This window comes from Salvelinus fontinalis, chromosome 14 (assembly GCF_029448725.1).
Source record: "Salvelinus fontinalis isolate EN_2023a chromosome 14, ASM2944872v1, whole genome shotgun sequence".
NCBI classification, from domain to species: domain Eukaryota; kingdom Metazoa; phylum Chordata; class Actinopteri; order Salmoniformes; family Salmonidae; genus Salvelinus; species Salvelinus fontinalis.
The window spans coordinates 23,869,268-23,884,068 of NC_074678.1; the positions used below are offsets into that span (position 1 = coordinate 23,869,268).

General features: G+C 42.2%; 1 protein-coding gene across 1 annotated transcript; it reads right to left on the reverse strand.

Annotated features, from left to right (window-relative positions):
* Nucleotides 1-760: 760 nt before the first annotated feature.
* On the reverse strand, nucleotides 761-11,610 carry LOC129869650 (sodium-dependent phosphate transport protein 2B-like). Its single transcript, XM_055944263.1, has 13 exons — nucleotides 11,580-11,610; nucleotides 10,633-10,682; nucleotides 10,389-10,523; nucleotides 8,528-8,656; nucleotides 8,040-8,183; nucleotides 7,566-7,677; nucleotides 7,208-7,403; nucleotides 4,985-5,080; nucleotides 4,032-4,152; nucleotides 3,175-3,342; nucleotides 2,265-2,381; nucleotides 1,969-2,093; nucleotides 761-1,850 (listed from the first exon to the last, which is right to left on the reverse strand). Exons 2-13 carry the CDS (start codon nucleotides 10,676-10,678, stop codon nucleotides 1,299-1,301), a joined length of 1,941 nt encoding a protein of 646 aa, XP_055800238.1. The 5' UTR covers nucleotides 10,679-10,682; nucleotides 11,580-11,610; the 3' UTR covers nucleotides 761-1,298.
* Between the last annotated feature and the right edge of the window lie 3,191 nt (nucleotides 11,611-14,801).

Here is a 14,801-nt window from a genome sequence, read left to right on the forward strand (position 1 = left end):
TTATCCAAGGTTATCACCAGGCTCCAGAACTTTCTCTACCTGCATATTTTCTTTCATTACTAAAACATTACTCAGTCTGAAAGAATAGATCGAATTGGTAGTGTATGAATCAATATTTGAGAAATCATAGCATTGATAACCTTGTGTTTGGTTTTCTGATCTGCTGCCATTTGTGCCAATTGATTTAGACACTGTAGTTAACTATAAAGTACTATCACCGTATTCAGAGTTCTACTCATGAAGTGCACCTTGGCTTGAGCAGGGGTGGTCTCCCAGGTGAACTATAGGGCTAGACAGGCATGTGCGTGGCAGGAGGTGATGCAGCGTGTGTACAGTGTACCTGCTGGTCTCTATGGGCCAGCAGGATGTTGGCCTTCACTCCTGACCAGGGAAACGTTCTGCCCAGATGGCTACTGTCCAAAGGCACATCTGATGCATTTCACTTACTACTATCAGTAGTACACACTGATACAACCTCCCAAAAACCAGCTACAGCATTGGAGCACAACTCACTCGGTGTAACCAGTCTACTGTACCCATTAGCTTACAGTTATGCATTATCAATCACATGACCAGGCATTTTGAAATCTAAAATATATATTCTACAACACAAAATATATCATAATACCAACTCAACCATGCAAATAACCTTTCAGTTTTTTACCTATAAGCATGACACAAACTGATGCATTGGTTTCTAATATTTATTGATGAGAGACAATACTGTGAAACTCCATATAAAACAAATACCAACATGTATTCAGTCCGACAGAATGTAAAATTACAGTCAGTCATGATACAATACACAATGCAATACAGAAAATTATCGATGAGGAACATTACACTAATTGGAAATATATCACAACATTCTGTTTACAACTAATAATTTGTATTATTTACAAATATCAAAAGGTAAAACATTTTTAAATAGTCAGTGATACATCAATTCAATAAACAGTGCATGTTTATCCCATTCTATTTCATCATGAAAGTTGAAATGATACATTCAATAAACATTATCAAAAATATATATGTTGTATGATTCCATGGAGTGGTTTTAGCAATATATGTATTACGCCCCAATAAATATATACAGTGGATACTCAACACTTTTTGGTGATGTTCTCCTACAAGAAGTACAGTTGCCGTGTTCGGGCCTTCACCCCTTCATGATACAGTATCACCGAAACAGAGACTGGTTAACTCCATAAAGCCTGAGCAAATGTGGAGGATTACATATATGTTACAAATAGGTTATATATGTCTTACAGATATGTTACAGTGAATTCATAACTGTGTCAGAGCTGTGTAGCTTTCACACTTTCCTTGGGAGCTTCTAGTGGCTCATCGTCTCTGGTTAGGGCTGGGTTATCATATATCTCTTGACTCTTCTTCCTCTCCTTACCACCCTTCTTTTCATCCTCAGTCTTCTGGCAGCACTTACAGCAGCAGCAGCAGCGGGTGCCGCAGAAGGCCATGCCAGACATCACCACTCGATCCCAGGGGGCCATGGAGTGCAGGGGGCGGGGCAAGAAGTCCCAGTTCCGGAGCCTGCTGGGCAGGTACCGAGGACAACGTGTCTGCATCAGGTTGACGATGATGATGAAGATGGCCAGGACAACAATGGGCACGGCCACCCCCACCAGGACCTGCCAGCCGGCCAGGGAGAGCCCCAGGATGGTCAGGGGCATGAGGAAGAAGCAGAGCAGGAGGTAGATCGCTGCGAACCAGCGGTAGTTGGCTGTGCGGTTCCCCAGGGCTCTGGCCAAGCGGATGGGGATCCGAGTGAAGGGGATAGGATACCACAGCAGGATCCCCGCTATGTTGAAGAAGAAATGGCACAGTGCAATCTGCAGAGGAGATGCAAACAGGGTGAGTGAGACTTCAATAACACTGATGTATAGAGAGACAGAGTGGACAGAGAGCAATATGACACCGCCATAAAAATAAATGATAACTACTACAAACCTGCAGTGAGTTGGCCAGGGTTTCCCCGGGAGCAGCCATAGCAGCAAGAATAGCAGTGGTAGTTGTGCCGATATTAGAGCCCAATGTCAGGGGATAGGCTCTCTCAAGGCTAATAACACCAATACCTGTTGGACGGTAGAGAGAAGGAACAAGACATGGGCCAGAGAAAAATAATACATGCAGGGTTACATGATACTGAAAGAATACTTGAGTGTACCAGTAGGTTTGGATGCAATAGGAGACAGCTAAAGGTAAATGGATAGATAGACCCTAAACAAATATGCCTAACTACTCACCAACAAGGGGCGTGATTGCAGAGGTGAAGACAGAGCTGCTCTGAACGATGAAGGTCATTCCTGCTCCAACCAGGATGGCAATGTAACCAGTGACCCAGCCGAAGGGGAAGGGGAAGTCTGAACAGACAAGACAGAGCAGGTTAAGCATGGGCTCCCGAGTGGCGCAGCGGTCTAAGGCACTGCATCTCAGTGCATCTCACTACAGACCCTGGTTTGATTCCAGGCTGTATCACAACCGGCCGTGATTGGGTGTCCCATAGGGCAACGCACAATTGGCACAGCGTCATCCGGGTTAGGGTTTGGCCGGGGTAGGCCGTCATTGTAAATAAGAATTTGTTCTTAACTGACTTGCCTAGTTAAATAACATTTTAAAAGCTTGGAGACTTTAACCTTAAGATCACTTTGACTATATTATGACCCCTTCAACATCAAAGTGAATTTTAGGATTACTTTCAACATGAACATCAAAGTGAATTTTAGGATTACTTTCAACATGAACATCAAAGTGAATTTTAGGATTACTTTCAACATGAACATCAAAGTGAATTTTAGGATCACTTTCAACATGAACATCAAAGTGAATTTTAGGATTACTTTCAACATAAACATCAAAGTGAATTTTAGGATTACTTTCGACATAAACATCAAAGTGAATTTTAGGATTACTTTCAACATAAACATCAAAGTGAATTTTAGGATTACTTTCAACATAAACATCAAAGTGAATTTTAGGATTACTTTCAACATGAACATCTAGGTGACCATAAAAATCACAGGATAGTCATGTAACAGGACCAGAGCACCTGATGTGACCTTCAATCTGCAGAGTGGCTAATCCTGTGTTATCAAACAGGGTGTATGTTCTACCAGCGTTCTGAGTAGATTGGGAAGATAGCCAATGTCTTCTCACCTGTGTTGAGGATCTTCTTGATGACCACGGCCACCTGTCCCTTGAGCATGGAGTTGAGCAGCTTGACGATGAGGATGAGGCAGGTACAGAGGATGAGCAGGGACAGGGCCAACAGGATGAGGCCCACAGCCAGGTCAGACAGGTTAGCATAGGCAAAGATATGGTTGCCTGCATGGGAAGATGCCAAATGTTATTAAAGATATACCTGGGACAAGGGTGGGATAAAATTGAAAGATTAGAGAGAAGGTAATTAGTTTGGTGAGATTAGTGATAAGGTCATTTTTCTGTCCTGACAGGACTTCCACCGATTTGATGGAAAGGATAGGAAGAATGTTACTTCAACAGTCAACATGTTTTTTCCCCATAGCTTCTACACTTAGCCCTGACATGTCTGGTGACCCAAAGTAATGGCTTACATTACAACAGGATCTGATCCAAGCCAAAATGAGAGTGATGACCCTTTCCCTTGTTTTGATTGGCTGATTTTCCAAGCATACAGGTATTCATTTTGTTTGGCTGTGTTAGACTTGGGAGTGCTGGCCCGTCGTTCGGCCTTGGGCCACTCAGGTGCTTCTGCTAGCCAGAATGAATGGGACTTTTAAGCGGGTAGAGGGGGTGAGGGGAGGGTATTTGAGCAGGTAGAAGAGGTGAGGGGAGGGGAGGGTATGCGGTGAGTCACTAAATAGACTAAATGGAAGTCATTGTCCTTGTGTCAGGTGGTGGTGGTGGTGGGGGGGGGGGGGGGGGGGGGTTGTTCTCTGGTTTCACAGATGTTTTACTGAGCGTATCAGGTAATCCAAATTGCTCTGTATAGGCCTTTTATGTGATCATGGGCACAGTGATTGTGCTGTTCTTACATCTCTCTAGATTGATCGTCTCAGTCACATTTATCTGCGTCCATGTCTTGTTGCCTTCCACCCAACAGGGGACGCCGATCGTGCAGTTGGCAGCTGAGGGAACTGTTATATTTAAAAGAGTCTAAAAAACAATAATAAAAGTTTTTTCGCCAATACAGATAAATGCACAGTGCGTAATCATTGTAATCAAAACCTATGGAAACAATAACATCCACATTGACTAGTAAAGAAAGGGCATTTTATTAAAGGTCCAACACAGCCATTTTTATCAAATCCTTTCTGGGTAATAGTTAAGTACTTTACTGTAATTGATTACAATTACAATGGTCAAAAAGAAACAAAAATAGCTTCTTAGCAAAGAGCAATTTTTCAAGCTGGTATTTTGATAGGACTGTCTGGGAGTGATCTGAGTTGAGGGGGAAACTGAAAATGTGCTGTTATTAGCAGAGAGGTTTGGAACTCTCTTATTGGTCTATTAACTGATTTACCACCTGGTGATGTCACAAGGCATGCCAAAACAGGCTGACACCAAAACAGGTTGACATTTCAGGCGGTCTTTTCAAACAGCGCCTACACTAAAAGGGCATTATAATAATTTTCACAATTTCACAGTATTATTCCAAACTAATAGTGGAAAATATATATAAAAACACAGGAAATCACGTTTTGACTGCGCTGCCGAAAATCCCACCTTCATTATGGTATTGTGGCAATAAAGCACTGGTCCTTATAAGTAGAATCACTCTGGCCAAGCTAAAAGCTGTCAAACATTAACCCTGCGACAGAGGGCTTAAGAGATAGCACTCCCAGCTGTACTACAGTGTTATCTTGTTTTTTTACTGTCGGAAAAGTCTTCATCATCAATCATCACAAACTTGGTCAAAAATAACTCATTGTTTGACTATCTGATGAATAATTCCTGGTGTGACACGGCTATTATGACAGGTTCTTACCGTGATTTTCTCTGTTTTGCACCAGATTTTGATCAGACTCTTGTTTCTGGCCGCTGGGTCACCCGTGGCAATGTCACTGATGACCGTTTTATCCAGCTAGAGGGAAAAAAAGGTTTCTGTTCAGTTGTATATCATTTTATCATAGCCTACTAAAGTTCTCTATCAACTCAAATGTAATATTAAGCTGATGTTTCAAATATGTTTCAGGGTTGTAAAGGTGTCTTGCTAGCCTTTGGAAAGTATTCAGACCCCTTGACTTTTTACTTATTCTAAAATGTATTTATAAAAAAATATTTCCTCATCAATCTACACACAATACCCCCTAATAATGAAGCAAAAACAGGATTTTTTGACATTATTGCTAATTTATATAAATAAATAAATAAAAAAAATGAAATATAACATCTACCTACATAAATATTTAGACCCTTTACTCAATACTTTGTTGAAGCACCTTTGGTAGCGATTACAGCCTTGAGTCTTCTTGGGTATGACGCTACAAGCTTGGCACAACTATATTTGGGGAGTTTCTCCCATTCTTCTCTGCAGATCCTCTCAAGCTCTGTCAGGTTGGGTGGGGAGCGTTGCTGCACAGCTATTTTCAGGTCTCTCCAGAGATGTTCGATTGGGTTCAAGTCCTGGCTCTGACTGGGCCACTCAAGGATATTCAGAGACTTGTCCCGAAGCCACTCCTGCGATGTCTTGGCTGTGTGCTTAGGGTCGTTGTCCTGTTGGATGGTGAACCTTCGCTCCAGTCTGAGGTCCTCAGTGCTTTGGAGCAGGTTTTCATCAAGGATCTCTCTGTACTTTGCTCCTTTCATATTTCCCTCAATCCTGACTAGTATCACAGTCCCTGCCACCACCGTAGGGATGGTGCCAGGTTTCCTCTAGAAGTGACGGTTGGCATTCAGGCCAAAGAGTTCAATCATGGTTTCATCACACCAGAAAATCTTGATTCTCATGGTCTGACAGTCTTTAGGTGCCTTTTGGCAAACTCCAAGTGGACTGTCATGTGCCTTTTACTGAGGAGTGGCTTCCGTCTAAAGGCCTGATTGGTGGAAAGCTGCAGAGATGGTTGTCCTTCTGGAAGTTTCTCCCATCTCCACAGAGGAACTCTGGAGCTCTGTCAGAGTGACCATCGGGTTCTTGGTCAACTCCCTGAGCAAGGGCCTTCTCCCCCGATTTCTCAGTTTGGCCAGCTCTAGGAAGAGTCTTGATGGTTCCAAACTTCTTACATTTAAGAATGATGGAGGCCACTGTGTTCTTGGGGACCTTCAATGCTGCAGAAATGTTTTGGTACCCTTCCCCAGATCTGTGCCTCGACACATTCCTGTCTCGGAGCTTTACGGACAATTCCTTCTACCTCATGGCTTGGTTTTTGCTCTGACATGCACTGTCAACTGTGGGACCTTATATAGACAGGTGTGTGCCTTTCCAAAGCATGTACAATCAATTGAATTTACCACAGGTGGACTCCAATCAAGTTGTAGAAACATCTCAAGGATGATCAATGGAAACAGGATGCACCTGAGCTCAATTTCGAGTCTCATAGCAAAGGGTCTGAATACTTATGTAAATAAAAAATATATATATTTCTGTTTTATATTGTTTATAAATTTGCAAAAATTTCTAAAAACCTTTTTTCATTTTGTCATTATGGCGTATTGTGTGTAGATTGTTGAGGAATTATTTTTATTTAATCTATTTTCGTATAATGCGGTAACGTACAGAATGTGGAAAATGTCATGGCGTCTGAATACTTTTCGAATGCACTGTAAATAGATTCTAATACGTTTCACTTCTCATTTTGTAGTTAATGCTTTATCAGGTGCATTGGGGACACTCATGTGATAATAATAAATGCCATTTAGCAGACACTTTTATCCATAGCAACTTACAATCATGCATGCATTCATTTTACATATGGGTGGCCCCAGCGGGAATCGAACCGACAGTATTTGCTGTTGTAAGCGCCATGCTCTACCGAATGAGCCACACAGGACCACCTATGTTATAGCAATCTGTCCGTCGATGACACAGTCGATGACGAAGCATGCAACCATTGGTTGATGTCTGCAATGTCTGGGCAGGAGCAAAAGTACTATCCTTTGCTTGCTCATAGTTAGTTAAAATCCCATGATGTACACCAGATGACATCATCCAGAATAGCATTTTATATAGTGATTAACAAGATGCTTCATGATGGTGAAATGCTGCTCCTACCTCTATGATGGCACTGGTGAGGGGGTCAGTGATGACGTTTAGCAGGTCAGGGGCATTGTCACCCCCCTGGATGTTAAAGGAGTCGATGACAATCTTGGTGAGTTTATACAGGACACCAGTGGCTGCCTCCAGTGGCAGCAGGATCAGCACAGACAGCCAGTTAAAGAAGTCATGCACGGTGGCACCAGCAAATGCCCTGGAAGAAATAACACCAGGATCTACATCTCACTATTTATCTAGCACGATACAATTCTGCTTGTTACCAAGCAACAAATTATAATGTTTTTTCATAGTCCAAAATGGTGAAGTAAACTTCTATCAATTTAGGCTGCTTAGAAAGTTATCCAGTCAGATGTACCTGCGGAACTCATTTCTGTCTCCTGCCTGCATCATCGCCACGATAGTGTTGGTGACTGAGGTTCCAATGTTGGCTCCCATAATGACAGGCACTGCAGACTGGACCTCCAGCACTTCAATGAAGATACAATCACTTTAGGATTATATGAGACAATAATCACTTGGCTTTGATCATGTAGTTATGTATACAGATGTGTATGAGTGAGTGAAAATGTGTTTGTTTATATTTTAGCAGACGCTTTTATCCAGAGCAACTTATAGGAGCAATTTGTGTTAAGAGCCTTGCTCAAGGACACATCTTTCTCACCTAGTTGGCTTGGGGATTCAAACTAGCAACCTTTTGGTTACTGGCCTAACACTCTTAACCGCTATGCTATCTGTTTGTGTGTGTATGTGCATCCTGTACATGCGTGAATGTCTATGTGTGCATGTGTGTATGTGTCCCATGTGTACTTGTATGTGTGCGTATACTCACATCCAGAAGACACCATGCTGACCACAATAGAGGAGGACGTGCTAGAACTCTGGACTAACACTGTGACCAGCACTCCAATCACCAGGCCAGCCACAGGGTTGGACAGCACCGCATTGTCCTTGAAGATGTCCCCGGCTGCCTTACCTATGGACACACAGTGACCCACAGCCAAATTCATAATGAAAACATCCCATAAATGCTTTGATATCCATAAACAGCCCATTTTATGATATTTAGAAACAGAATAAGAGGACAGTTGTAATTGTGAATAATATTGTGTAATGTCATCAACATGAAAGTATGAGAGTATCATTAAATGAGCAGAGCTAAAACATAAGTATGGACAATAGGTCCCTTATCAGGACCTGGTTGACAACAAAGATTCACTTTTAATTACTTTAATTTGATTATGACTGTATTATATGATTGGGTTGGGTTGAATTCATTTTCTCTACTCTGACAGAGAGAGAGAGCGGGTTTCACGTTACCTCCAACTAGCTGGAAAGCAGAGCTCAGGACGTCTAGAGAGCAGACGAACATGTAGAGAAATCCAACCAGCAGAATGAACTTGACGATGGAAGTCAGAACCCGCATAACCTTCCCTTTGGTATCCAACTCTGTTTCCAAAGAGAGACTGAATTATTGTTGGTGTAGTCACACAGGTTCTCATTTCAACATTAATTTTCATCCCAGTGATAGGTATAAAGAAGGTGAGCTAGGCTGTGTCTGAAATGGCACCCTATTCCCTACATACAGTGGCATGCCAAAGTATTCACCACCCTTGGCATTTTTACGATTTTGTTGCCTTACAACCTGGAATTAAAATTCATTTTTGGGGGGGGTTTGTATCATTTGATTTACACAACATGCCTACCACTTTGAAGATGCAAAATATTTTTTATTGTGAAACAAGTCAACACTTTGTAGAGCCAACCTTTGCAGCAATTGTAGCTGCAGGTTTCTTGGGGTATGTCTCTATAAGCTTGGCACATCTAGCCACTGGGATCTTTGCCCATTCTTCAAGGCAAAACTGCTCCAGCTCCTTCAGGTTGGATGGGTTCCGCTGGTGTACAGAAATGCCACATATTCTCAATTGGATTGAGGTCTGGGCTTTGACTAGGCGATTCCAAGACACTTAAATGTTTCCCCTTAAACCACTCAAGTGTTGCTTTAGCAGTATGCTTAGTGTCATTGGGACGAAGGTTCACCTTCCAGTCTCAAATCTCTGGAAGACTGAAACAGGTTCCCCTCAAGAATTTCCCTGTATTTAGCGCCATCCATCATTCCTTCAATTCTGACCAGTTTCCCAGTCCCTGCCGATGAAAAACATCCCCGCAGCATGATTCTGCCACCACCATGCTTCACTGTGGGGATGCTGTTCTCGGGGTGATGAGAGGTGTTGGGTTTGTGCCAGACATAGCGTTTTCCATGATGGCCATCTGACCAGAGTACCTTCTTCCATATGTTTGGGGAGTCTCCCACAGGCCTTTCTTTAAGCAATGGCTTTTTTTCTGGCTACTCTTCCGTAAAGCCCAGCTCTGTGGAGTGTACGGCTTAAAAAGGTCCTATGGACAGATTCTCCAATCTCAGCTGTGGAACTTTGCAGCTCCTTCAGGGTTATCTTTGGTCTCTTTGTTGCCTCTCTGATTGATGCCCTCCTTGGTGGGCGACCCGCTCTTGGCAGGTTTGTTGTGGTGACATATTCTTAAAAAAATGTTATGATGGATTTAATGGTGCTTCGTGGGATGTTCAAAGCTTCTGATATTTTTTTATAACCCAACCCTGATCTGTACTTCTCCACAACTTTGTTCCTGATCTGTTTGGAGAGCTCCTTGGTCTTCATTGTGTCCTTGGTTGGTGGTGCCGCTTGATTAGTGGTGTGGCAGACTCTGGGGCCTTTCAGAACCGGTGTATATATACTGAGATCATGTGACAGATCATGTGACACTTAGATTGCACACAGGTGGACTTTAACTAATTATGGGACTTCTAAAGGTAATTGGTTGCACCAGATCTTATTTAGGGGCTTCTTAACAAAGGGGTGAATACATATGCATAGACCACTTTTCTGTTTAGTATTTTTTAGAATTTTTTTAAACAAGTTCATTTCTCTTCACCAATTTCGACGATTTTGTGTATGTCCATTTCATGAAATCCAAATAAAAATAAATTTAAATGACATGTTGTAACGCAACAAAATAGGAAAAACGCCAATGGGGATGAATACTTTTGGAAGGCACTATATTGCACAACGTTTGACGAACGCCCAGTGGTCAAAAGCTGTGCACTTTGTTGGGAATGAGGTACAATTTCCGACACAATTCACGATGCAACCACACTCTATCTCACCTGACCACTTGAGTCCAGTGTCCTGCAGTTCAGGGAGGTTCCAGGGGTCATCCTCATCCGGGTCCTTGTCCACCAGGTCCATGGTAGAATATGCCGACAGGACGACTGAGTCTTTAGGTGCCTTACCAGCATCATCTGTGAGATTAGGATAATTGTGAGTGGAGGTTGCCTCTGTGTATGGTGATGTTGCCTGGTGGTGAGGTATGGACTTCATAGATAGTAAAGCGTAACCTACTGTACATACCAAGAGTGGGAGACGGAGTATCTCTGAATTCTGGATGAAGAGGCATTGCCCTATAGGAAAAAATGACTTAATTTGCAGTAAACCATGAAGATCATGTAGCAAACCTCAAGGTATATTGGAGTAAGGCTAAACAGTTTTGACTTGAATAAATCAATTTGGAAAGAAAACTTTTTAAAGTTTAAACTTGTTCACTTTTTAAATCTTTTTCTCTCCCAGAGGAAACAAATACACAGTCCTTTTATATTGAGACACCTCTATTTGATAGTTTCTAAAAAATATAATATTTTTGTATCTTCCAACGCAAAGCCAAGCAACCTTGTGCCTGTCACAAGATGTTACCAAATATGACAATTTCTACTTTAAATTCTGGAAACTTATTCCATGGGAATAACTCATGGTGATGTTGCTTTTTCACATCCACTTTGACAAAGTCCACAGAGAAATACAAATATGGCTGTGTGCTAGGGGCCTACAATCCTCAAGAAACCATACAAAAAGTTGAATCAGTACAGCTCTCTAAGCTCAAATTTTCCAAGGATCAAAATGAGTTATCTCAAACAAAAATAGTGTACAACAGAGGCATACTATGTCTATTACTAGGCTATAACTAATACAATGAATACCTATTATTCTAATAATAACAATAATAGTTATTTCATCGTTATCTTTGCAACATTTGACAAAAAAAGAGAGCGAGGTAAAACAGCAGAAGGTATCACTCCTGAAAACAAGCTCCACCAGCCATTGGCTCCACATTGTGTGTAGCTGCGTGCCAACAATAATAATAATAATAATCATTTAGAGGTTATAAGCGCATACAGCTATAGGTAACAATTCCTAACATATCCTTGTTTGTTTGTTGTAGTTTTATTTTGTTGTGATATTACCTGAATGAGTCTTGTTTCTAATGTGTGGTGTATTGCAGTATGAAGAGTGGTAATACGCACCTGCAGTGGAGGCTTTGCCAGAAGTCCTTCACCTGAGCTACCTGGATACCGCATGCTGCTTATAAAGTGCAAAACACGCTGGACCCTGACTGTTCAAAGTCCGTGGCAAAAGGGGCGCTCTGACAGTGAGTGAGCTTACCTGAGCATCTGCAGTGAATGTAGGTCAGGCAACGTCAAATTATTAGTGTATGATGGAATATTCCTACTCTGGCATGAGTTTTTACAACTATGTTGGCACTAGGTAAAAAGTAGGCTAATGCCTATCATAAACTTTTTAATTTTTTTGCGGGATGATAGTAGCAGTCAATCTCAGGAAAGTAGCAAATCAACTAGGCTTAACCAAATAACCTTGATGATTTCAACATGGATTTACTGTATTGCCACATTTTCAAATATCTAAAAGGCCAGTCTGTTAATTTTTATCACACTTTTATTGAGAATAGGGTATTCAACTAACGGATTTATAGAAGTTTTCACTAATATGCCTAATTGAATTAAGACTTTAAACAGGTTTAGACCATCTAGATTATTGCTATACCCTAGCCCTTTTCCTGACCTTAACCTAATTATCCTGAACTGCTACATTAATTATCTTAACCTGCTGCCTAAATTCCCCTAGAACCTGCTATGAAAAAGTCCCTTTCGATTTGAGCTGTATCATAGTGCCATGTTTTTAGGTTGTCCTGGCCGGCTCAGTTTGCATTTGTGTGTAATGCATTTCTCTTCTGAGTGTAGAAAACATGCTCTCTGGTGGTGGCTTGTGGTGGCCTTTGTAGGTGAAGCCAAATTCTTTGGCAAATATTGTAGAGAACAAAAACAACAGTAAAGTATGTTGTGGGTAAAAAAAAAGGTAAGATCTAAATAGGCCTACTTTATTATGTAAACAACCAAAGGACCATAGGCTTTAGTATACTTTAGTATATCAGAGATAAGACTATTATCTGATTAATGTTTGATATGGCTTGGCTTGATCAGGACTATAAGATAGACAACTTTATCATGTTGACACTCTTATAATGGCTATGTGGGAATTTAAAATAACAGTTTCATACTGCATCATACAGGGTTGAAGAGCTCAACTGTGATTATCACATTATTATAACAGTCTAAGCAACTGTGAGGAAAGAAAAGTATAAAACATGATAGCCCTACAGTAAGTAACTTCACGTTAAAATGTAATACAGTATGGCAAAGATAGACTATGAATCCAAGTTGGCAAATGTAATTACATTTAGTATCTCTCTCCCTCTCCCTCTCCCTCTCCCTCTCCCTCTCCCTCTCTCTCTCTCTCTCATACGCACCCAAGCTCACACACACACACACACACACACACACACACACACACACACACACACACACACACACACACACACACACACACACACACACACACACACACACACACACACACACACACACACACACACACACACACACACACACCCTCTTATCAATCTGCTGTATCATACATTTGAAAGTACTTTAAGTTTTCCCACATGTTGTCCAGCAAAAACAAACCAAGCAAACAAACATGGACTCTACAAAATGTTGACTCCACAGGGATGCTGGCCCATGTTGACTCCTGCTTCTGTCAAGTTGGCTGGTGGGGGACCATTCTTGATACACACGGGAAACTGTTGAGCGTAAAAAACCCAGCCCATGATATCCCATCACTACAACTCCCCTATGGACTCGGGAGAGGCGAAGGTCGAGAGCCATGCGTCCTCTGAAACACGACCCTGCCAAGCCGCACTGCTTCTTGACATACCGCTCGCTTAACCCGGAAGCCAGCTGCACCAATGTGCCGGAGGAAACACAATCTTGCAGGTTGCAGCTTGCAGGCACCTGGCCCACCACAATGAGTTGCTACAGCACAATGGGACAAGGAAATCCCGGCCAGCCAAACCACCCGGACAATGCTGGGCCAATTGTGCGCTGCCTCATGGGTCTCCCAGTCACCGCCGGCTGTGACACAGCCTGGGATTGAACCCGGGCTGTAGGGACGCCTCAAGCACTGCGATGCAGTGCTTTAGACCGCTGCGCCACCCTGGCAGTTAAAACTTTTGTCTTGGCCATTCACCTTCTGAATGGCACACACACAATCCATGTCTTAATTGTGTCAAGGCCTAAAAATCCTTCTTTAATCGGTCTCCTCCCCTTCATCTACACTGATTGAAGTGGGTTTAACTGGTGACATCAATAAAGGATCATAGCTTTCCCCTGGATTCACCTGGTCAGTCTATGTCATGGAAAGACCAGGTGTTCCTAATGTTATGTACACTCAGTGTATATCAGATCAACATTCAGTTTTGGTTGAATTCATATAAATCAACCTCTGAAACCATTGGGTGACATGGTCACTTGCATCAGTAGCTAATTTTTGTAGCTGATTTTTGCTTGAAATCTACCTTTAAATAAAACAAATGTTGAGTATTACAGCATGTTGCAGAGAGGTATCATTTATTTAGAATCAGGTTTAGGACCTTGTTTGTGCCATCATAAATCCAAGTGTACTTCAGTTCAAGCCTATATGCCACACACATTATTGGTGACTGATTTGTCATGAATGACATTTGAAGTTCATAACCATGCAACCAACCAACGGAAAATGCTTCATCAAGGATATTCCCCTACAGGTTTGTGCTTACATGTTTTTCTACTAAAGATACATTTTTTTAAGATATAGTGATAAATAGTAAAGACAAAATGTATTTGCAAAACACAACTCATCTGTTGAGGCTCTTGCTGAGGAAAATGACCTCTCCCTCAACAAAATGAAGGAGCTGAGCAGCGGAGAGGGTCAAAACCTGAAATCGTCCCTTTACACAGACAGTGTGGTGAAGAAGGCGCAAAAGCGCCTCATCAACCTCAGGAGGCTGAAGAAATTTAGCTTGGCCCCTAAGACCTTCACAAACTTCTAAACTTCTTCCTGTCGGGCTGTATCTCCGCCTAGTACGGCAATTGCACCATTCGCAACCGCAGGGCTCTCCAGAGGGTGGTGCGGTCAGCCCAACACATCACCGGGGGCACACTGCCTGCCCTCCAGAACCTACCGCATCTGGTGTCACAGGAAGGCCAAGAAGATCATCAAAGACCTCAGCCACCCAAGCCACGGCCTGTTCACCCCACTACCATCTAAGGAGGAGACAGTACAGGTGCATCAAAGCTGGGACTGAGAGACTGATGAACAGCTTCTATCTCCAGGCCATCAGACTGTTAAAC